The sequence below is a fragment of the Pagrus major genome, chromosome 18, assembly GCF_040436345.1.
Source record: "Pagrus major chromosome 18, Pma_NU_1.0".
NCBI lineage: Eukaryota > Metazoa > Chordata > Actinopteri > Spariformes > Sparidae > Pagrus > Pagrus major.
The window spans coordinates 11,260,438-11,286,144 of NC_133232.1; the positions used below are offsets into that span (position 1 = coordinate 11,260,438).

Consider the following 25,707-nt stretch of genomic DNA (forward strand, 5'->3'; position numbering starts at 1 on the left):
TACAAGGGCCAATCAGATGAAGCCCCAGGTAGCCGTTAGCTACCCTGACAAAATTAATCGGCATCAGTTTGGTGGTGATTGTCAGGTTATGATGGCTGAGGGAGGAGAAAAAAGCGATGAAAATGGTCGACGAAGGCCTTGTGGTGAAAAGAAACAGCACTTCTGCTATATGAACTTATTTTGGATTCAGGAGAGACGACGTTGTAACGTGGGCTGTTGAAGGGGAAGGTGATGGTCCACTTTAGTGCGGTTGCTCCGGTTACTCAAGAGACGGCAGGCAACATGTGGGGGTTTCCGCATGGCACTTTTATTCATAACACTGACCGCACCATGCCAGGTCTCTACGGCACTAATGTTACAGGCATACATGCAAATGAACACAGGCCGAGGTTCTTCTACCAACACTTGGCAAAATAAAGACAAAATAAAAAGGGAAGTCTTCGCTCTGTTAGCGGTATCCTTTCTCATGAGGAGCGGAAGTACACCTGCTCTTCTTCATCGTACAGGTTACATTACCCACTAAACAAAAGGAGGCGCCACCTAGTGCCACTACATTAAATAACTGACTGTTACAGCGTGTCACAAAGACAGGTACTGTGTGAGCACATCAGCACATCTGGGAATGTGGTAACAACCTAACAAAGTTAACATGCTGGTTTTCTTGGCCAAGAACTTGTGTTAAGGGAATAACTAAGGTTGTAACTTGCCCTAACGGGTAGATATTTTTTCCTGATTTTATTTTCTCTTGATTTAGTGGGCTGGCCCTACTCTATTTCAGTTTTGTCCCTCATACTATAGATCTCTGCACCTTGTAAGGCAGAGTCAAGGGCCTTGATGATTGTGATGAGAGACATTACAGTTAATTTAAAGTGCCATGTTTAATTTATATTTATTTAATTATTTAAGTTGTTTCCCCCTGGATGTTTTATTTATTTCAACTCTGCATGGTAAGAGATGTTTTGGTTGAGTTTACAAGAAAATAGTTTAAAGGGAGCAGGGGAAATTAAACTTTTATTTCATATAAGTATAATGTCTTATTTAAATTAATGTTCTGCTTAATTGGTTGGGTATTCATGTGCAGTTTGTTCAATAAAAGCATGTTCGAAATAATTTATTTCATTCTTTATTCAGTGGACATTGGCTATTCAATGTTTGGGGTCTATGTTAGCAGTGTACCTATTAATGCGGAAACACTACTATTAACTGTATAGTTAATAATATGCAAACTTCAATATTTGTTTATTTATCGCAAGTTATATCGTCATCGCAATATTGAACAGTGTTATCGCACATCGCAGATTTTCCTCATATTGTGCAGGCCTAATGCAGATGATACACAATTATACTTATCCGTTAAGCCAGATTACATTCATCAGTTAGTTAAATTTCAGGCATGTATTTAGGACATGAAAATGTGGTTGACCTGCAATTTTCTGCTTCTAGACTCAGACAAAACAGAAGTTATTGTGCTGGGCCCTAAATATCTTAGACACTCATTATCCAATGATATAGCTACTCTGGATGACATTACTCTGGCCTCCAGCACCACAGTAAGGAATCTGGGAGTTATCTTTGATCAAAGACTGATTTCAAAGACTGCCTTCTTCCACCTACAAAACATTGCAAAAATCAGGAACATCCAGTTTCAAAATGATGCAGAGAAATTAGTCCACGCTTTTGTTACCTCAAGGCTGGATTATTGTAATTCACCATTATCAGGCTGCACTAATAAGTCTCTAAAGACTCTCCAGTTGATCCAGAATGCTGCTGCGCATGTACTGACAAGAACTCATATTAGAGCACATATTCTCCCATATTAGCCTCTGCACTGGCATACATGGCACACATTCATGGCACACATTCATGTCTCATTAATACATGTTACTGACTTGGCTTCTTCCCCGGCGTCTCTGTGCTCTCTCATCTCACAGGTTTCCATGAATGGTGGTTGGCCCTGCTGCTGTGGTCCTGCTTGACTTCTACTATCATTATTATTATTATTACTATTGTTATACTTTTAATATTTTAAATATTCATATCTTAATTAGTAAAGCTCTTATTACTGCTTTGGCTGCTGTATCCCCCCTCCTCCTGTCTTTGCCACAGCTTCTCCTCTTTCTCGCCTTATCTTTCACTCCCTTTCCTTCTCTCTCTCTCTCCCTCGCTCTCTCTCTCTCTCTCTCTCTCAATTCAATTCAATTCAATTCAAAGGGGCTTTATTGGCATGAAAGTTTTACAACAATGTTGCCAAAGCATCAAAACACAACTTGTCCAAACATTCGGACAGAACATAACAAATAACAACACAAACACAACACCAAGGTTGATTTAAATTAATTATATATATAGTATATACAGTGTGTGTGTGCGTGTGCGTGTGCCTGCGTGTGTGTGTGTGTGTGTGTGTGTGTGTGTGTGTGTGTGTGTGTGTGTGTGTGTGTGTGTGTGTGTGTGTCGGTCATTCACTGTCCCTCAGGTTGTGGCATGTTGACACATATTGGGCAGCTGGGATAAACTGGGCTCTCCCCTTCTCTCTCTCAACCCACACCATTGAGTCTGGTTCTGCCCCAAGGTTTCTGCCTGTTAAAAGGCAGCTTTTTCTCGCCACTATCACCAAGTGCATGCTCATGGGGGAAATGTTGGGTCTCTGTAAATAAATTAATTAAGGAGTATGGTGCACACCCACTTAATTAGCAAAGTGTCATGAGATGACTTTTGTTGTGAATTGGCGCTATACAAATAAAGATTGATTGATTGATTGATTGATTTGAGCAAAAGTGAGAGAACAATACTTTTTTAAAAGAGGGATTTGAAGAGTAAATTGTCTAATTGATCAATCTATGAAGGTGTTTTGATTATTTTTCTAAAAGGTAAAAAATAAAAAACTCATGGCAATCCGAAATGACATGGAGAGAAATGGACTTCTTCATTGAATTTCAGCCAAAAGCCACTTTCAGCCATTTGTTGTAAATTGTAAATCTAAGATTATTGTATAATTGTTATTTTCATTTTTTCACAAACACATTAAGGTTTCACAAAGTCTATGGAGTTTCCTTCTTACTGTGGTCAAGATTTGCCTCATCTAAGTATGGCGGTTTTCGACCTGGACCTTGTCTCATGTGATCTAGACATGAAAAAAGCAGTGAAATGGCCCTTTTTTGTATAATCACAGTTAGAATAAAGGTTTCACAAATCTGAAACTGTATTTCTTCTACTGTAGAGTGAGTCTTCAGCCTCTCTGAGACAATGTAGTCCAGATTTGATGAGTTTAAGTATAGTTTTTCATCTGGACCTGGTCTAATGTGGTCTAGATGTGAAAAAAGCAGTGAAATTATCCGTTTTTTTGTAGTTTCACAAATTGAATTAAGGTTTTTAGGAGAAGATAAATGCTACAGTAAAAATAAACAAAGGTCTGGATAACACCTTGTGGTGTTCCCTGTCATATTGGAGCATACTGGGCAGGTAGAACTACAGCAAATAGGTAGGAATAAAAAAAAAAGACTGAAAATCAGTTTACCATGAGCAAGGACAATAAGAATTTTTTTTTAGAGGATTGTAAACCAATTACAGACCGTTTTCATTGTCATTTCATTTTCCCCATATTTACGTTTTTCAGTCCACGAACTGAAAACGACTGAACAACGCCATCTATAGGCAGTATGCCACTTTTAAGGTAGACTGGCAAATTCCAATAAGAAACTGTAAATCGGATGCCAACTTCAGCGTCGTTGCAAAATCCGTTAATAACAATTTCCTTACTGAATTTATCTTCCCTTTCGCTGATTGCAACTGGCCAAGTCTGTTTTGGTGGAAGAGTTCAAGTAATGTGCGACACATTTCTAAAGTTTAGGACATTGACATTAATTGATAATGGAGCATCAAATGACGCCGAATTTAGCAGTCGACCCCATACATTCTTCAAATATCCTAACCCAAGTGTGCTTTTCGACGAGAAAACATTTAAGTACGACAGTTTTCCACTGGAGTTCGGCTTGTCATTTTTCACGTAGGATAAAGGACGGTATACATCGGGTCTATAGCCTACTATAGGCTCTCATCGTCTTCAGTAACGCTGATTCACTGCATCATCCTCTCCACCAAGTCAATAACACCTATACCACACCGTCATCGCCACCGCTCATAACTGAGCCAACACTGAGCACACACTCAGACCTGATATGCATCTGAAGGTTAAATACTTAGTGAGTCGGTATACTAAGACTGCTGGCTCCCAGGCCCCACAAAACAGAGACATCCAGCAGGGATATTCACCTCGAGTCCGGCAGAAACACAGCCCGGTCCTCTCCAGTGCTCCTGTTGGTGAGATGCTGTCCCATGGCTACAGCCTAGCTACTCTGTGTCCTCTTGTCGGAGCAGAAGGATGCGACTGTCTCCCGAGGAGGGCGGAACTACAGGAAGCTGCGGGGCATCTGTCTGTCTAAGCCATAGGCTACTCCTGCTGCAACTTTGAATTTAACCTTTGTTCATCCAGAAGAGTCAGCTTCACATTGACTGAAATATGCTGCGCCCAGTTTTATTTATAGATGTCACCCTGCATGTAGCACACACACTATTTTACAATGTATGTTAAATAATGATCATACATATAAGGATACGACATATAAGGAGAACAATTCAATTATCTGGTGATCAACTAAATTGATTAGCTGACTGTTGTCAGTTAATGTACAATGCTTACTCCAAAATCATCTCTAGAGGTTTGTATGTTGATATAAAAAATGATGCATATACTTTCAGAGTGGCACTGGGACACTGAGTGCTCTGGCTAATCAAGCGAAGAAATCATCATATCAGATAAGAGCAGTATCAGAGGATCCACTGAGAGGCTTTGGCTTGAATATGTTGCCTCTGTGTGGCTATGCCAGCTCAGGAGAGGGGGTTGTAGCCAAATCAGTTGTCCACGGTCCATGGCACCACCCCTGCTGCAGCTCCTCCACATACCCTTTTGTATTTCGCTGTATTGCATCTATTATATTTAGTCCTGATATTATCCTTCTTGACATGCACTCTCAAATACACAGGGAGCACTGAAATTAATTACCAATTTTATACAATAACCTCTTCAGATTCGATATGCATCTGCTTTTGGCCTTGGCTTTCAGATTGTTGCTTGTAATAAACCTTACCTTTTTAAATGTAATCATCAAGTTCCCATCCTGACTCTATCTCAAATAGTACAAAAACATAGTTTTCACAAGGCACAGGGTTGTAGAAGGGCTTTAAAATTCATTAGGTGGTTATTGTATTGGTTGTTCATGTATTTACTTATTTTTTGTTAACTGAAAGGAATTTAAGTATGTGTGTGTAGATATATGTATGGTGAGGGGTAAGTGGGATACATATAATTCATAATGTATATATTATATATAAAATTATCATATATAATTAATGAGGGGAGTAGTACATGTTTATAGAAGACAAAATAAATCAATATATAAACTATAATCAAAATACAAGTTATAATACATAAGTTAAATGTTTGATAAATTATATTTTGCAGGACATATTTGGTTACAAATTTTATATTTGTATGTTTACATATTTATGTATATATATTACATATTTATTTATTTATATATTCACAAGTAACGATTAAATAAGGAAGCTTATGCTGAATTATTAGCTAAATAATAATAAAATAAAAAATAAAATATCCTTTTTGAACATGTAATTAAAATTGCCTGTTTTCTTATGCAATATAATTTTGTTGGTTTGTTTATGATCTTTAAAAGAAATGTACATGTTCGACATAAAGATTTAAATCAGTCAATCAATCAATCTTCTGATTACAATCATGTCTTCATGTTTGTTTGAGCCCTCAACCCTTGGGATTTTGTAAGCCTTTTATTTCTTTGTTAGAGACAAAGATTACTAAAAGACGACTCCTGAACTCATCCTCAACATTCCACCATATTTTATTTTTCTTGTGAAGCATAAAAGGACTAGAACTTACATATCATTCACAATTATGATTACAATAATGAACCATTGAATGTTTAAATTAGCTCTTCACCTGTTCACCTGCCACTCTATCTCAACTTATATTTAGTAGGGATGCACGATATATATCGGCCTGATAATGGAAAATTTACATTATTGGTTATCGGCAGATAATGAGATTAGAACCTATAATACAAAGTCAAATTTGCTTTAGTTGACTTGACAAATGCAGCACTTACACACAGTATATAGCGGTATGCACCTTAATGGTGGTTTGCCAGCAGCCAATAAACACAGAGAAGAAGAGAAGAAGAAGAACAATGCTGTTGTCGTTCATGACATTGAGCTGATGCACTTCTGTAACTTGCAATATGTGTTCCGCAAGTGTTCGGAGAGGAGGGAAAACGTCTATGAGTTTAACACAGTAAATCTTAATAGAGCTATGAATAATAAATCATCCATCTTTGCCACTACATCTTCATCTTTTTATCCTCAGGGGTGCATAAACTACAGGTTATGAACTTATTTTTAAAATACAAAAATGTGAAATTATTATCGGTTATTGGTATCGGCCCTGAGAATCAGTTAAAGGTATCAGCTGAAAAAATCCATACCCTGCATCCCTAATAATAAGCCTTTTGGACCAATCATTATCCATGCACTAGTCTTAGTTTAATCATTCCATTGTCCATGGGAGAATTATGCCAGCACCTGTCATTGTGCCCACTGAGATGTTGCTGCCACATCTCATTAAAATCTTTGTTTATGACCACATCCTAAATCTCATTCTTTTGGTGCTAATCTCATCATTGTCTTTTGTGGTTCTGGTTCTTGGATTTTTCATCACTTGTCTTGCTCGGTAAATTCAATTTTACAGTCATTTGCAAACAATGTAGTTTGTGAGGTAGGACTTTCATTCTGAAAGGTCGAACCGGAAGTGCTACTCAAAGTTCTGCCAAAGGTAGCTAGCTAGTGTCGTTGCTTCAGCAACGGCTGCTAAATTAGCTATTATTTTCTGCTTCTGTCGATATTGACACATTGGCGACTAGCTGTTGGATGGTGACCAGCGCTGGGACTTGGCTAAAACGAAGGCAGGCAGCTTTAAACTAAACGTGCACTGACGGTTATTTGCTAGTTTAAATTCTCAACCTCGCCCACTAGCATAGCGAACTGTTAACCTTGGTCTGCTAACAGCCTGTGCAGTGCAGCAGCTAACTCAACCAAGTTAGCTGCACATAGCCTCTTTACCAGTAAAGTTGAAGTGATGCAACAAAGGTGCGTTGTCGTTTAACGTATTTTTGAGTTCAAATCTTTATTACGGGTTTATTGAGGATGTTAACAGGACAACAGCAATGCCAGTAGCGTTAGCCGAGTTAGGTTATCCAACTTCCGCTTTCGTCTTAATGGTTTCTGTATTCATGTATTTGGCTAGCAAAATATCAAGAACATGATGTGTTAACCGCTTTTTGAATGTAGAGTAGGTTTTTATATGATTCAGAGAGGTCTTTGTCCAGAAATGTGTAAACCATAGCGCTTCTGTAGGATGTAAACAACTGATGTGTCACTGTTGGCAGCTACTTATATCAACTCTGCTTAGGTGGCGCTAACCATTATGTCTTGTGACCTGCAAGTTGTCTGTCTGTCCACGATGTGAATTTTGTCTTGTCATTCCTCAATGATGTCCACGCACGAAGTTAATATTATGTCCAGAAATTAATTTTAGTCTACTTTAACATAAAAATAAATATTTTGTCCCCAAAGGTTTTAGAAACAGAAACAATGTAAAATAGTGTTAGAAGATATCAGTGCATTATAGCTAATCTAGAATCCATGATAATCTGAAAACACCATGCGAATCAAAAGGAATATTTTTTTTCTTTAATAATGTATTTCTGTTACAGAGATGTTTCTCTCTTGTGTAGGTATAGCCATTGTTGAACCCTCACGATGGCAGGTTCCCAGTGGGAGCTTCCTCCAGAGCTATGTTGTCGGCCCATGGCCTTTGTTGCCTTAACTGGTCTGGATGTGGTGTATAATGCTGTGCACCGGGCCATTTGGGATGCCTTCTGTGCCAACCGGCGTGCTGACAGAGTTCCTATCTCTTTCAAAGTCCTCCCAGGAGACCATGAGTACCCCAAATGTCGCACTAAGGTCAGTAGTGGATAGAGAGGTCTAGAAACAAAGACAATACAATATCCCAACAAACTGAACCTATGGCATGGAATTGGAACACGTTTTCTCACTTGGATATTACTGCCCCAGTGCTAAGATGTGGAACATCTCTAAAACAAAAGAATTGTGAAGTCAATGTCTCTGTCTCTTAACAATCAATCTTCTCTGTCTGCCTATCTAGCGAACATCCTATGAGTGGTACATCCCTAAAGGCATCCTGAAAACAGGTTGGATGAATAAACATCTGAACCTAGTGCCGGCTCTGGTTGTTCTCTTCTATGAACTGGACTGGGATGACCCACAGTGGAAAGAGAAACAATCCGAATGTGCAACTAAAGTGGAGATTGTCAGGTAGGTGTACATTTAATTTGCCTTCTGAAAAGGTTTGATGACAGACTAACAGTGAGATAAAGAAGATGTACGGGGTTTTGTTTTGTCAGGCTCGATTGCTACATTTTACTATATTCAATATGTGTGGGTCTGTTCTACACACAGACGATGGTTTTAATTTCTGCTGGTTGTTTTTTTTTTCTTGTTCTCTTGACTATGTCCCAACCAGTCTTTTAAAGATGTTTTTAGCTCACTTGGACCATGCATTGTGAATAGCTCTCTTAGCTCAGGTTTGTGCCTGATTAATTTAATAATGCAATTATTCAGCCACTCTTAAAAAAGGCCAAACCTTGCAGTATTTGCCGCAGGATTTTGTGAGACTTTGGTTAGAAAATGTTGCACATTTTAAAGTTAATTGCATCAATCTGGTGCACTTTGAGAGGAAAATTAAGAAGCTAGCTTATAGATAACATAACCTTAAATGATAAATTGTGGAAAGTTGAAATGTAGAAAATAATCAAATATAACACCAAGCTTTGGCTCTGCTGCCTGTTGATTATTCAAATTTTCACAATTTGCTCTATTACACAGCTCTGGCTATACAATGTTAACACATGCCTATAAGCTATAGTGAATAGTCAATATCCATCCATTGCTTTTAATCTTGTAGCCTATTAGTCCTGACGTGTAACTAAATGTTGACTGTGAGACCAGATAATCATTGTCTTGTTTCAAAATTATGAGCACCCGTGAGTGCCATCCTAACTTTGTATTCTGTGTGGTTGAGGTTGCTGCTTGAAAACGCCAGAGTCATTTCATTTGTGGTCATGTGAATGCATGTACAAGTGCAACACGGTTATCTTTCCGAGCCACAATTCATTAATACAGCTGCCCGTTGGCATTTATCAGACGTAATAAATAGCGTGAGTTGTATTTCAGTCTCATGTTTTTCAGAGTCTGGAAGTGGCTGACAGAGAGATATAGGCTATGTAATGCCCAGCTAGGTTATAAAGACACACAAACAGACTGGAGGGAGATTAAGTACAAGCTAGCACATCAACTTAACGTTATTGTAGAGACCACAAGTTTACCTGACAGCTGTAAGACTTTCTTAGGTTAGGTGGGCTGCCAGAGTCTCGTTAATTGATGGGAAACACTGGATTCTATAGTGAACTACAGAAATGTAACAATTTGCAGTTGTGGCTCCCAACCTCTGGAACCATCTCCCCTTATTCTTTAAAGTCAGTTGTTAGTTTTAAGAAGCTATTAAAAACTCAGCTGTTTCATAAGCACTTCGTCCTTAATGTGTGTTTGCCTTCTGTGTGATTTGTCTTTTAATAAAAATAGTTTTATAGTTATTTCCTGTCCTGTTAATGTTCTTTTTTTTCCTCAATATTTGAATTGTACACCAATTTGTAACTCTGGTTTTGAAAGGTTCTTTATAAATAAAGATGAACTTATTTGGCATCAAATACAACTTTTTTTGTTTGTATGGATACTTGATTTACTTTTAGAAAAATGTATAACTTGATATGATAACTTGTATAAATAGCCCCTTTCACTTGTGCACTCTGGATTTATCCACAGTTTACCTGGAGGAGCTGTATGTGTGAACACAAATGTCTGCATTATTTGCCCCCGACTTTACCCTGCCAGCTCCCTAGTCCTAAGTCTGGGTGAGCCACATTTGTGAATAGAGCAGACAATTGTCCAGAGTGAATTCACAGAGAGCGAGTGGACATGTCGATGACGTGTAATCTTCCCTGTTAGTGCTGATTTAATACACACTCAGATGTACACTGAGGCAGGTGAAAATGGTGTTTAAACTACTCATCGTCAAATTTCTGCAAAACATCTGCCCAGAGTATTTCCCCACTCGGTCTCTCTTGCTTACATATGGCCCCTTCATGCCGCTGCTGGACACAGATCCAAAATGCTGCAGCTTTCTTTCCACTGTGGGATCATTGTGCATGGTGTGTAGCTGCTTCATACACTTTTCTGCTTGCCTGCATATTAGCCTACTTTCCACTCTTTCATTGATGTTGCGGATACATCCAAATACATGCAATACAAGCAAATGTGGACAATATCCGGATCTGATTCTCTGGATATTGCCCTGAGTTCATATCTGAAAGGGGCTTATGCTAGGTCATACAACTCTGCGAGAAAACTGTGGTTGTAGCGTCATAAAAAGTGTTTCCTGTTCCATTTTTCCAAACCTTGTTCAAGTATTCACTGAATTTGAAGGACAGAATTATTATTTCAGTGGTGAAAGCATTTCTGACAGCTGTCATACTTGGAAAAAACAAGACAAGAACTGGGAACCGTGTATGTAACTGACTGTATCCTGCAGAGTAGCTCTGGACACCCCTCACAGAAACATACCTGCAGTAAATTTAATCTGAAATCATCTGTTGTGTTTGTTTGTCTTTAGGACCAGTCTTCAGGGCAGGAACACCAAGGTGGCTGTGGTTCTAATCCAGAAGAAAACTCCTCTACCTCCAGGTATAGATCACTACTGAATGATTAGGTTATGCACGTGTCATAGCCCATGTATTTGCAGTCTATCCCAGGCTCACTTTCTAACTGGCTGAAGTACAAATATTTGTATTTTGCATCTTCTAAAACATCCCACATGTACTGGAAACGTAAAAAACATTACACCCGTTTTGATAAATAATTGACTAAAGTTTTTTCAAACTCACTGTCTAAAAGCCAAAGTAGCTTTAGACATAATGCAGCATCTGTACATCTACTGTTTAACACAATTGTAGCAACCTGCTCTGTTTCCAGTTTCTATAAACTAACAAAACATCACTTATCTTCTTGTTTGTACAGGAGAGGACCTGGTCGCATCAGAGAGAGCAGCAGCTCTTTGTAACGCCTGTGATCTGTCTGGCAAGAGTCTCTTTGTACTGCCACACACAGACCACTTAGTGGGCTACATTATAAGGTAGTTAGCAATTCACTAATGCTAAATAGATACACATTTTTCTACTGTTTACAACTGTGGGACCACTTGTAAATTTCCTTAATTTTTTAAACAAAAGCACATTTTTATCAAAGTAAAATAACATTAAATTGATCAGAAATACAGTCCAGATTCAGGGTTAATTAACTTAGAGCGATGCTCTCCTTTCCAGAAACGCCTGATAACAGTCACACAGTTAGCTGCCCAGTACAACCACAGTCTGATCTGTTGGCCTCAGAGCAGTTCTACTGGAGGTTTGGGGTTAAGGGCCTTTGTCAAGGGTACTTCAGTGGTGGTAATGAGGGAGGGGGAAGCACCGTCTTTCACTCCAGGGATTTGAACCGCCGACCCTCCAGTCACAAGTTCGCTTCTCTAACCTGTAGGCCACCACTGCCCTAAAAGGCAAATTGTGTTTATGTAGTAAAGAAAAGCTAATTGTTTGATTGAAGAAAACCCTTGTGCAATAATTTCAGCACAGCTGAAAACTGTACTACTGATTAAAGAAGCAATGAAATTGGCCTTCCTTAGGATATATGAGTATCTGAAACTGAAGATCTCCCTTCAAAGAACTGTGCAAACTGGATCTAACCAGAATAGAAAGAGAAGTAGGAGGCCTCACTGTACAACAGAGGAAGAGGACAAGTACATCAAAGCCTCTAGTTTGAGAAACTGGTGCCTCACAGGTCCTAAACTAGCAGATTCATTAAATGGTCTCAACATCACCAGTGAAGAGGAGACTCCAGACGGATTAGGCAGAGTAGCAAAGAAAAAGCCTTATCTCAGAAATAAAAACACATAATAAAAGGAAAAGATTAAGATGGGCAAAAGAGCACAGACATCAGGCAGAGGAAGACAGACAAATCTAAGTTTGAGGTGTTTGGACCACAGCTGTTGTGGGAGCAGCTTGACCATATGGTACATAGTGCCCATCAAGCCAATCCAGCTTCTGGGAGGGACTTGTGTATGTGTGTATGTGTATGTATTGTCATTTGGCAACTCACACAATTATGAGAAGTACACTATGATATTTTGCAATTTATGACCTGCCAATTGTCTAAATGGCATCTACCATGTGGCTCGCCAGTTACAGTCGTGGGCAAAAGTTTACATACACTTGTAAAAGAGCATGTAATCATTACAATGATTTCTCCAGCTCTTATTTTTCTGTCATAGAATGAGTGTCACACAAACATTCATGAAGTTTGGTTCAATAATGAATTTATCATAGGTCCTCTGAAAATGTGACCATATCTGCTGGGTCAAAAATATACATTCAGTAATTCTAATATTTGGTTAAATGTCCCTTGGCCATTTCTTGGACTTAGGAAGTCAGGGCCTGGAAAGGCCATTCCAAAACCTAATTTCTAACCTGGTTTAGCCATCCCTTTACCATTTTTGATGTATGTTTGTATCATTGTCCTGCTGGAACACCAAACTGCAGCCAAGACCCAATCTTCTGGCTGATGATTTTAGGTTTTCCTGAAGAATTTGGAGATAATCCTCCTTCTTCATATTTTCATTTACTTTCTTTAGAGCACCACATCCACTGGCAGCAAAACAGCCCGAGAACTTAATACTACAACCACAGTGCTTGACAGTTGGTATTGTGTGTACCTGTACCTGTCTTCCAGCAGCTTCTAATCCATCGAAGAATTGCCTTTTGCTGGTTTTTGGTTGACTCTTGACCATCCTGACCAATTTTCTCACAGCATCAAGTGATAGTTTGCGTTTTCTTCCTGATCATGGCAGTGACACAACTGTGCCATGCACTTTATACTCACAAACAATTGTTTGCACAGTTGATCTTTGGACCTGTGACTGCTTTGAAATGCCTTCAAGTGACTTTTCTGACTTGGTCAAATCAATAATGTGCTCTTTCAGATCAATGCTGAGCTTGTTGGACTTTCCCATGTAGTGTTTGCGGCCGAGTCTAATGGGTGTATGAAACAAGCCCTATTAAAATTGACCCCGAAAAGTCATCAGCCGTTATCAATCATAATCACTTAGAAGAAGTTAAGAGGCCATGTTACAAAGCCAATTTGATTGACACAGCTTTCTATAATCACCAAAATTGATCGTTTAAGTTACTGTATGTATATTTTTGACCCAGCTGATTTGGTCACATTTCCAGAAGACCTATGATAAATTCATTATTGAACCAACTTCATGAATCATTTTTGTGACAAAGTAGTATCTGTTCCACTCATTCAATCACAGAAAAATGAGAGTTGTAAAAATCATTGGAACTGCAGACTGCCATGATATGCATGCTATTTATAAGTGTATGTAAAATTTTGTTTAGACTTGACTAGAGCTTGTGTTTTGATTATGAAGATTTTGATTGTGATAAACGTATAACGGTGAAATACATTTTATTGTGTTGACCATCTCTTTCATCTTTCATGAATTTAATATGCAGCTTTGCAGACATTTGCAACATTGATATATATGCATATAGGTTCTAGAAATGCATTCTTATTAATATGGTGATACTGATCGACATTAAAGTATGTAGCTTTAATGTTGTGCAGTCTTCAGACCGGGGGACTAATCACATGTGTGTTCAACAGTTTCAGCAGATAAATACCTTGAAATCTCTTGCACACGTTGTGTCTTAATTAAATTATATTCTTCCAACACTGTAGGTTGGAGAATGCTTTCTATGAACATGCTCAGACATACTACTATACTGAGATACGTCGAGTCAAATCACATAAGGAGTTCCTCAACAAGACAACACATCAGGTAGGAAGGCACACATACTATTGTGTAAGTATAACCATAGTTTCTATGTTTGTACAAATAAAGCTGTTTGGTATGAAGGTAACATTGGACATTGGTCGTATAGTAGTATGTTATGCCTCCTCCTTACACTATCCTCCTCTTCATCTCTTCTCCACCTTCTGATTGTGTTCCCAGCTGCTGTTTGTCAGACACCAGTTTAAAATTGCATTCTTCAGTGAGCTGAAGCAGGACACCCAGAATGCTCTCAAGTAAGTCTGAGCCTATACATTCCTAATGGATCAAAATCTCCGTTAGGACTTTATGAGACTGACTATTAAACAGCAGTAGTGTATTTCCATCAACAGAATAAAATAAAGAAAAGAAAAAATGTTTTTAATAGGAAATTGGAAAGTCTTTAAAACTGTCTGAAAAGATCACCAGTGTTGGGCAAGTTTCTCAGGAAGTGTAATAAGTTACTTTTAACTTATTACCCCGTTAAAAAGTAATAATATTACCTATTACTTGGTATCAAAAGTAACAAGTTGTCACTTGTAATATAACTTTATTACTTTCAGCTGTCAGCCAAACTGTGTAACTGCATACACTGCAGCCTCTCAACCTGATGCTTTTGTTGTCACCTGTCTAGTCTTCAGCTGTGGTGAGAAAGAGAGAGACACAACAGTCTTCTGTAAACATGGCCTTCAAATTAGTTTCCATCACCACATATTCTCTCTTGAGGTTGCCAGCAAGCGTCTTTCTGTGTGGCAGCCTGACATTATTATTCATGGGTATTTTCTCTATAATGCATAGAGAGTGGGTCAACTGTGAACACAAGTAACATCTCCTTCATCTTGTGCACTTAATGTCTCTCCACAACCGTGTCCAGCTCTGAAATCCAGATTCTGTTGTTTACCCAGAGTGTATGCTGCTTCACTGGCAGAGTTTTCACAAGTTTCAGATTGCTGTGCTGCCGTATCAGATGCTTCAGTAAATAAGATATTGTATTTTTGTGGTTTAAAGCATTTTGCTGCTTTGCAGCAGACCATAGTGTTCTTTCCGTCTTTGACTGAGACAAACTCAAAATAAGGACAATACCTCCAGCTGTTATAGCATACCTATTCCCTCATCCTCCATCCTCCATCCTGCGTTCAGCTTTTTGGCTAGTTGTCGATGTGACCTATCCTCACCTGCAACGCTTACACATCATTGTAAAACAGCCCACCTTGGGTAAAAAAAACAGATCGCGTTCTGGTAACAGAGTATGCAGTGTTATTTACTGATTTGGAAATTATAATCCCTTACACTACTCGTTACTGGAGAAAGTAATGATATCATAATTAATGAGTAACGCGTTACTACCCAACACTCCAGGAGACAGACCAAAGGGCCGTGAAATTGAGTTCTTATTTTTTTCCATCTCAAATTTTGTTTTAGTCTCAAATTAAAAACCGGCAAATTAATTTGTGGCTTCTTACCTAAGCATCAATTTTTAGACTTTGCTGGTAGAATAGGCAATAGGTAGAATAGGTGCTAGTAGTCTCACAATTAGTGAAATAAAGATCACCTGAGTGCAGTGAATGTGTCTCAAGTGATTGTAGTATAAAGACACCTGTCTCTGGAAGTTCCAGTCACTGATAATCAGTATTCCTGGCTACAATTACACCATGAAGACAAAAGAACACTCCAAGCACCTCAGTGAAAGTGTTATTGATAAGTATAAGTCAGGGGGTGGATGCAAAACATTTCCAAGTCACTGAGCACCCCCGGACTTCAGTTAAATCCACCATTAAGAAATGGAAGGAATATGGCACACAAGTAAATCTGCCTAGGACAGGCCGTCCTCACAAACTGAGTGACTGTGCAGGGAGACTAGTGAAAGAAGGAAGACACCTATGACTGCTCTGGAGTTTAAAGCTTCAGCAGCTGAGATGAGAGAGACTGCATACAACAACTGTTGCTCAGGTTCTTCACCATTCAAAGCTTTATGGGAGAGTGGCGAAGTGAAAGCCACTGTTGAAGAAAGCTCATTAAATCTCGTCTGTAGTTCACCCAAAGGCATGTGGGAGAATCCAAGGTCAACTGGAAGAAGGTTCTTTGGACTATTGAGACCAAAATTGAGCTTTTTGGCCATCAGACTATATTTGGCAGACACCAAACATGGTACATCACTACAAACACACCATCCCCACTGTGAAGCATGGTGGTTGCAGCATCATGGGAATCATAAGGAAATCCTGGAGGACAACTGGATTCAGTCTGCAAGAGAACTACGACTACAGGAGAAGATTTATTTTCCAGCAAGACAATGACCTAAGGCATACAGTGAAAGATAGACAGAAATTGTTTAAAGACAACAAGGTTCTGGAGTGGCTGAGTCAAAGCCCAGACCTCAATCCAATAGAGAATTTGTGGCTGGACTTGAAAAGGGCTGTACGTGTCCGATCCCCGTGCAACCTGAAAAAGCTTGAGCAGTTTTGCAAAAGGGGATGGTGTAAAATTGCAGTGTCCAGATGTGGAAGCCTGATTGAGACCTATTGTCAAAAAACCCAGATTATATTGAATTGACCATGATTCCATTTATAAAAGCAATAAAAGGGGTGTTCACTTTTGTATAGGCACTGTGTACCTCTGTGTTCTCCTCTTTTCTCTTATTGAGTAAGTTTATTTGTGTCTATAGGTACTACAGAACTGCATACAGTCTTGTTCATGAGCTCAGAGCACATGAGACCAACATGTTGGAGATCAAAACTATGGCTGGCTTCATCAACTATAAGGTACAGTTCTGTTTGTTTATGGTTGTTGGGCAGAAATGTTCTTTTGATCAACACTTTGGTCAGTGACAAAGTTTCTCAAACACTAATGGATGTATCGATTCAGGAGGAGAGAATGAGTGGCCGCTGTTCTTGTCAGGCACATGTGTACAAAAATGATAATCAGTATTGGAAATAAACTTCAGCTCCAAAGAGACACAGGTGGAAGTAGGGTTGTATCTGAATCAGAATTTTCTGAGTTGTCTGAGCTTTTTCTTCAATTCATCTTCAGAATCAGAAATTCCTTCATTAGTCCCACAAACGGGGAAATTTGCCTACGATTACGAGAAATGATTAGTATAATTCATTATTCACTACTCCATCCAGTTATAGTTCATCACCACACCAATCCTCTAACAGCCTAAATGTCAGGTCTCAGCTCTTACTTTTAAGACTTTCATTTGAATGCATTTTCTTCATCATCTGTGTTGTGAAACAATCAGATTTACACACAGTCATAAAAATAAAAAGTGTGCATCATGTTCATCGTACTAGCAGTGTACGATAATTTGACCACTTAGTGATGCTTATATAAGTTGTTGGTTTTAGTCTACACTGTCTCATTTCAGTTCATTATGGACACTCCCTTCCACGCATCATAGCTACATCATCTTGCTTTCAAAGAAACCCAGATATGGGTAGTTTTGTAGGCATGTCAAATATTTGTTCTGTGTTCTGTAAAGTTCCCGTTCTGGCTCGCATACAATAATTTTCCCCGAATTACAAATATTTTAAGTCTCTGGTACAATAGTTTAACATTTCCCATCTGGCAACGCTGGTCCTGTTCATAATTTAGTTATTAAAACTTCATGCAGCCTGAGCGTCTCTCCTGCTGGGTTGCAGACAGGGCTGTTGTAGTTTATCCAATGACGCTGCATTTGGTACCTGGCCTGAGAGTGTCAGAGAAGCAAACAGAAATAAATCACTCATGCGTCATATTTTCATTGCAGTTAGTTTTGTAGTTAGTCCGTTTTGAGACAAGACTGAGTTTGTAAAAGTTTACATGCTGTTCTCCTGTGTTTCTCTGTGTTAGTCAAACGATGCAGGGATTTGACTGACTTGAGAGGACTTGTGCGCTATTGCTTTGTATCATCAATGTTTAGAAGGTCTAAATTAGATGGAAGTTTGCAGTTACTAACCATTTTCCGCCTTTCATGTCCCTCTGCTCTGTCTCTCTTTCTCTCTTGATGGCTCTCTTTTTTGTCTCTAGATCTGTCGGCTGTGTTTCCAGCATAACACTCCTCTAGATGCTATAGCCCAGTTCAGGAAGCACATTGACCTGTGTAAGAAGAAGATCGGCAGTGCTGAACTGGCCTTTGAGCACGCCGCATGGATGTCTAAACAGTGAGATACAACTGTATATGAATACACAGAAAATCACATATATACACTGTGTAGTCATGAGTACATACCTAGCACACCCTGTATGTAACATGCTGAAGTAATGAAACCTTAATTAAGAATACACAAACATCTGTTGCAAATGGTAATGGTTTATTTACTTGGCTGCATGACTGAAAACAATAATGATATGTACAGCTGATAAACCTAATCTTTCAAACAATCAAGCAGGAGTCATTCAATATTTGTAAGGTTGCCAGGCTTGTTCTGTTGACATAATAGAGAGAATTCAGACCTGTGGACATCACAAGTGGACACCTTGTGATGTCATGACATCACAAGTGGACACCTTGATGCCCATCAGTTCACACCTGACATTAACGTGCGTCTCGAGTGACCACTTGTGATCGGACTTTACTTCCCTTCTTAACATGCAAAACACATACACTGGAACAAATGGATACAATTTTGGTCACACAAATAAAGAAATTTCTTCACGTATATTATTTGCAAAATGAACAAGAAGACCCAAATAGTTAAAACTGTGTTGTTGACAACATTTCACTAAGTTTGTTAACTTTATCCTTTTGTAACTACTCTTTAAATCATGCGATCTGTAAGGGTGTCTGCGGATACTGTGATTACGAATTGTAAAGAAAGCTGACTTGTATATCTGCTGTTTAATGCCCATATATCATGATCCTAAACCCCAATTATTCCATTCGTCTTTGCTTCTTAAAGGTTCCAGTCCTTTGGTGAGCTGTTTGATGAAGCCATAAAGTTGGGTCTGACTGCCATCCAGACCCAGAACCCTGGTTTCTACTACCAGCAAGCTGCTTGTTACAGCCAGGACAGGAAACAGCAGGCACAGCAGCTTTGTCAGGTGATAATAATACAGCTACTGTTAATGATCTCTTAGGGCCAGGTTATACTAGAAAAGAAAGGGTTTATACGATGTGTTGTCAGACCTAATCAGAAATCTAAAAGGTTTTAATCTGAACAGCCACATTTAGTGATTGAGTTTAGAGCCAGCCACCAGAGAGAAGGAGGAGACATTGTCCTGATAATAGTTTTCTGTTGTCGTACAAATCTGCTGCAAGGTCTTTACTTTATTGTAAAATATAAATGTGAATCTTATTTACCACCTTTCACCTGACTTGATGACCGTTTTGGTTATGAAGCTTCTATGTATTTCCTTAGCCACAAAAGACCAGTTGGTTTAATTTCTTGGGTTGGTTGTTCCAGGCTGGAGCGAGTTATCCCTCCCCCGAACCATTTGACACTCAGAGTGGAGGACTGGACTTCTATGGCCAGAGACCCTGGAGACAAGGACACCAGAGTATGTTCAGTTTGTATGATGTCCAATTAAAGTGTTAGAGAGGATATTTTTGTCCATCTGACATGATGTTAGAAATGTAAAATAGGCTTGTGTATTATTGTTTTTCCAGGTATTGATCCTCCAGATGCAGAGAAGGAGAAGGCGGGGATTCTGGCCCTGCAGATTAAAGAGAGGGATGTACCACATTCTGTAAGAATGCACACACACACACACACACACACACACACACACACACACACTGAATACACACACACACTGAATACACACACACACTGAATACACAGCTGTGGCCATAGTGTAGCTCACTGTTTCACTGTCCCATTTAAGTAGGGCTGTGGCCACCTAATCAGCATCATCGATTATGTAAATACGTGGGTTTGCAAATAAGTAAATCAAGACATATTTTACTTAATATACATTCTTGATTAATCTTGAGTACATAGATGCTTGCCCTATGCCATAGACATGCACCTTGCCAGAAATGTCTGTACATTGCAACGACACGGACCAAAAGGAATGTGATGTCCGCTTAGTAGCATCAGATTTTCCATCTTCTCCTTGGGTGCTTAGCGGTTCTGTTAACACAGGTGATTGTGACCTGTAGTTACCCCAGTAAATGCACCGCTGTCTTCGGCTGTTGAAGTCCCCTTCTGACCAGCTGGCTGCTGCTCATCTTGGGTTATACTACTCCTCCTCCAGAGCTGCTCTATGCTGCTGGAGTGTCTTTGGGCTAGAGAGAGTGGACAGGCTACAGTCATGGTGTAAAGTTACATACACTTGTAAAGAACATCTATATTATGGCAGCCTTGAGTTCCAATGATTTCTTCAACTCATTTTTCAGTGGTTCAATAATGACTTTATTATAGGTCTTCTGAAAATGTGACCAAATCTGCTGGGTCAAAAATATACATAAAGCAACTTTAATGATTCATTTTGATGATCATAGATAGTTGTATCAATCAAATTTGCTTTGGAGCATGGCCTGTAAACCTCTTCTTGGTGATTATGATTGATAACGGATGATGACTTTTCTGGGCCCATTTTAAAAGGGGTTCTTTGATACACCCATTAACACAAACACTACAATGGGAAAAGTCTAAGGAGCTCAGCATTGATCTGAAAGAGTGCATTATTGATTTGAACAAGTCAGGAAAGTCACTTGAAGCCATTTCAATGATTGGTAAGGATGGTCAACAGTCAGCCAAAAACCACCAAAAGGCAAGTCCAAGATTAATTAGAAGCTTCTGGAAGACAGGCCTCAGTGTCCACACACGTGTGTTTTGCATTGCCATGGGCTGAGAGGCTGCCGTGGAAGGAAGAAGCTCTTGCTCCAAATGCGGCACCTTAAAGAGCGACTGAAGTTTGCTGCTGATGGACAAAGCGAAAACCTTCTGGAGGAAAACTCTGTGGTCAGATGACACAAAAAGTGAGTTGTTTGGCTACAATGACCAGCAATATGTTTGGAGGTGAGAAGGTTAGGCCTTTAACCCCAAGAACGCCATACCTACCGTCAGGCATGGTGTTGGTAGTATTATTCTGTGGGGCTGTTTTGCTTCCAGTGGATCTGGTGCTCCAAAGAAAGTAAATGGAATAATGAAGAGGGACCATCGAGAACATGCGGACTGTGCTGAAGAAATAAGTCTGTGCCAGGAAGCTAACAAATTTGTGTGAAATCACACGCTGATCCAACTTGTGTGAATTTTATCACAGCAACTCACTATGTGACTCAGTAGTGTGTATGGCCCTTGCGTGCCTGTATGCACTCCCGGCATCATCTGGGCATGCTCCTAATGTGTCGGCGGATGGTGTCCTGGGGGATCTCCCCCCAGACCCGGATCAGGGCATCAGTGAGCTCCTGGACAGTCTGTGGTGGTACTTGGTGGCGTCGTATGCACCGATACATAATGTCTCATAGGTGCTCAATACAATTTAAGTCTCGGCAACGAGAGGGCCAGTCAATGGCGTCAATGCCTTTGTCATCCAAGAACTGCCTACACACTCTGGCCACATGAGGCCAGGCATTGTCCTGCACCAGGAGGAAGGAAAGGTCTGACAGCCGCTCTGAGGATTTAATTTCGTTACCTAACAGCAGTCAGAGTACTGTTGGCTACGACATGGAGGTCTGTGTGACCCTCCAAGGATATGCCTTCCCAGGCCATCACTGAACCCCCACCACCACTACATCTCAAGACTCCTTCACGCCTGTCATATGTGCTCAGTGTGAACTTGCTCTCATCTGTGAAGAGAATGGCGTGCCAATGGGACGGACCTGCCAATTCTGGTGTTCGTTTGCGAATGCCAGTCAAGCTGCACGGTGCTGGGATGTGAGCACAGGTCCCATTAGTGGACGTTGGGCCCTCATGTCTTGTTGTACCAAACAAGTTAAGAAGCAGCAAAAGGGCTGCACAGTGAATGGTGAAAAAATGGATGGATCGGTCAGATTAACACCATAGTCCGACTTTTTCTAGCATCATGTAAACGTACTGAGTAGCCTGCTGAAGGTCATTTTGTAAGGCTCTGGCAGTGCTCCTCCTGTTCCTCCCCGCACCACCAGATACCTGTCATGCTGCTGTGTTGATGCCCTTCTACGGCCCTGTCGAACTCTCCTCGTGTAACAGCCGGTATCTTGGTATCCCTGCCATGCTCATGAGACTGTGCTGGGAGACACAGCAAACCTTCTTGTGACCACACGTATGGATGTGCCATCCTTGAGGAGCTGGACAAACTGTGCAACCTGATTTGGCTGAAGGTATCGCCTCTTGCTACCAGTAGTGACAAGGACACTAGCAGAGCACAAAACTAGAGAAGAACCAGTTAGGAAGGATAAGGAGAGAGCAATTGTCTGTGGCCACTACATGCAAAACCAAGGTAATGATAAATACACCTTTAAATTGTATGCAGTGGACTGAGTTTATTCAGGCAGGGTTTTCTCATGTTTCTCACAATACACTACAAGCAGGGTCATTTTAAGTTACATGACCCCTTGGAATTTTTTACCATCTAAATTCCTTGAAGGACACAAAATGAACATTGTGCAAAATAGTAGAGCCTGACCGATTTATCGGCCGATATGAGCCTCTCACAGATATCGGTTTCAGTGTATATATTGTCCGATATGCATCGATATGAAAACTTTATATTTAAAAACTATAATGGAGAAAAACATGCTTGGGGTAATATAAAATTGGTGTAATGACATAGTTTGTCCAGCAGAGTGCGCTTCAATGGGGGATAAAACAGCTGGTGTCAGGAAATGTAACAGCTACCTCACTAATGGTTACACTATAAACCAGCACAAAAATGACAATTACCAACATAACATAAGCCACCATGTTCTGAACAGACACACTAAAAACACTAACAAAAAGTCACATTTAACCTGATCAACTCTATGCGAAGGAGATGTGAGGCAAATGGTGGTCACACCAGATACTGACTGGTTTTCTGACCCCCCCCCCAGACCCCCCCAATAAAGCAAAACTGCACATTTCAGAGTGGCCTTTTATTGTGGCCAGCCTAAGGCACATCTGTGCAATATTCATGCTGTCTAATCAGGATCTTGATATGCCACACCTGTTAGGTGGGATGGATTATCTCGGCAAAGGAGAAGTGCTCACTAACACAGATTTAGACAGATTTGTGAACAATATTTGAGAGAAATGGATCTTTTGTGTATATAGAAAAAGTTTTAGATCTTTGAGTTCAGCTCATGAAAAATGGGAGCAAAAACAAAAGTGTTGCGTTTATATTTTTCTTCAGTGTAGTTTCAGGATGATAATCAAAATGAATCTTAAAATTAGTCATTAAATTAATCGACTAATTGAGCAAATAAGCATTAGATTAATCGATAAAAAAATAATCGATAAGTGCAGCCATACATTTAAGGCAGCCATTACTCAACTTGCTACTTACAATGGGTCTCATTCATGAAACGTTAGTAAATTTGTGCGTAGATTTGCACATAAAAGCCTACGCTACTAAAAACCTACTCCGGATTCATGAACACCGCGGGAAACTCAGATCTGATCGTAAACACGTGTGTATGATCGTGAATGCCAATCCATCGTAAAGTGACAGCGCGCTCCCGGTAATCAGCTATTAGCATAAATCCCCGCCCATGAATTGCCAATGACCACCATATAAGGAGGTGTAGATGCATCCAGTCGACCTGTCAGTCATGGCGCAAACGAAGAAAGGGAGAGAAAGAAAAAAGAACTTTGCGGAAGCGGAGATAGAAATACTTTTGGGTGAAGTGGAATTAAGAAAAAAAAAGTATTTTCATCTGTTAGCAGTGGTGTGACAGGGACAGGCAAAGCGAAGGCCTGGAGGGAGGTGACAGATGCCGTCAATATTGTCTCTGTAGTCCAAAGAACCATGTCCGAGGTGAAGCGTAAATGGTTTGACATGAAACTGGAGGCAAAGAAACGCATAACCTCACACAAAAGAAATATATCAGCCACAGGAGGAGGAGGCTCACAGTCGCAGCTATCAACTGCAGACGAGCGCATCGCGGGGATAATTGGGGAGACCTCTCTGTCAGGAATTATACCTGGCGGAGACAGCGACATGCCTCCACTGGAGCCTATATTTTTATTATCATCATTCAACATGTAGAAAGAACGTGTAATCTATTGAGTCGATTTACATAGATAATTCACAATCACGAACCTAATCTGGATCTTAAACCTGCCAATTGCCAACTACTTTAACTAAATGTGTTATATTTTTATCATATGTTTAGGCTATATCACGTGTTTCAAAGGCATCTGCGTATTGTGTACATAACAGAGCGCAATATGAATTTAAATTGTAATTTCCAATAGTGACAAGCATTATTTATGTGCATTCTTAAATTTACACAAGCACTACACGTGGTCAGCAGCATGTGTAGATTTTGTTAGTAGCTACGAAAAGATCGGAGCTACTAAAATATTGATGAATGCGAGATGCTCGTAAATTTCCGTCTGCGAACAGTTTACACACAAATTCGTTCTGCTCACGTTTCATGAATGAGACCCACTGTGTATTCAATTAATATATAATTTTAACATCTTTCATATTACACACATCCTAAGTGTAAACAAAGGAGCACAGTAGCAATCTTTACAATTCTGAGGAACAAGTTGTTTGAAGCAAATGGCTTCACACACATCAGAAAGCTGCACTTCCTGCTGCTGTCAATTACCTCACAATGTGAACCCCCTCTAGCTACTGTTAGGTTGTACTGTACTGCCACATTAAGACATGTCTTTCTTTCTCTGCCCCAACAGGAGCTGATAATAGCACTTCTCAGTAACGCTGTTGCACAGTTTAAGAAGTATAAGTGCCCTCGAATGAAGAGTCACCTCAGTGAGTATAATTGTTCTTTCTTGTGGCCCATTCACATTAGAGATGTTCCGATACCATTTTTTCCTTCCCAATACTGATTTCGAAACCTGGGCTTTGGGTATTAGCCAATACCGAGTACCGATCCGATACCAGGGCGTGTTAAGAAAAAAAAAGAAATAGAAGACTTTTTTTTTTCTTTTAACAACTGTATATACCAGTAACCCTGTATGGATGTGATATGATTGCTATCGTTGTTGTATGGCCTGGCTCAGGTAAAACCTTGCAGAGAATGATTTCCATACAACATTCTTTTATTATTTATTTTGACAGTCAGTCATAACCGACAAAGAACAATTAAGGAAATCTAGGAATAAATAACAATTCCTTTAAAAACTTAAAGTGCAGCCAATTTTTAAATAGAACAGCCTAGAACAGTAGTGCAACAGCAACTTAAATAAATAATTCCCTTAAAACTTAGTCACGGAACTCTTTTGCTTGCAGCACCGCACTTTGAAAGGCAAATGTTGACGGTGATGTTAAGTTTAATAATCTGTGTGCAAACTCAGCAAAGACATGGGGCACACGTCAGAGGTCCAAATGTCAGTAGTAAAGCTGATTGCCTGCATGCCTTTCAGCCTACATGAAATGTGTTCCCTCACTTTCTCATAAAGTTTGGGGAGTGCTCTTTCGCATGATGCGTCTTCAAATGCTTTATAAGGTTGCTGGTGTTG

General features: G+C 39.8%; 1 protein-coding gene across 2 annotated transcripts in view; it reads left to right on the forward strand.

Annotated features, from left to right (window-relative positions):
* Positions 1-6,897: 6,897 nt before the first annotated feature.
* Positions 6,898-25,707, forward strand: part of trappc11 (trafficking protein particle complex subunit 11) — a 36,916-nt gene continuing 18,106 nt past the window's right edge. The window contains exons 1-13 of one of the 2 annotated variants that reach the window (XM_073486640.1): positions 6,898-7,052; positions 7,884-8,112; positions 8,315-8,484; positions 10,898-10,968; positions 11,302-11,416; positions 14,080-14,179; positions 14,354-14,427; positions 16,836-16,932; positions 18,179-18,312; positions 19,051-19,192; positions 19,555-19,648; positions 19,758-19,837; positions 24,919-24,997. In XM_073486640.1, coding sequence (XP_073342741.1) covers positions 7,909-8,112; positions 8,315-8,484; positions 10,898-10,968; positions 11,302-11,416; positions 14,080-14,179; positions 14,354-14,427; positions 16,836-16,932; positions 18,179-18,312; positions 19,051-19,192; positions 19,555-19,648; positions 19,758-19,837; positions 24,919-24,997 — 1,360 coding nt within the window. In that variant the 5' untranslated portion in view covers positions 6,898-7,052; positions 7,884-7,908. Of the gene's footprint in view, positions 7,237-7,883; positions 8,113-8,314; positions 8,485-10,897; positions 10,969-11,301; positions 11,417-14,079; positions 14,180-14,353; positions 14,428-16,835; positions 16,933-18,178; positions 18,313-19,050; positions 19,193-19,554; positions 19,649-19,757; positions 19,838-24,918; positions 24,998-25,707 lie in introns of both variants that reach the window. The other variant, XM_073486639.1, reaches the window with a different exon arrangement.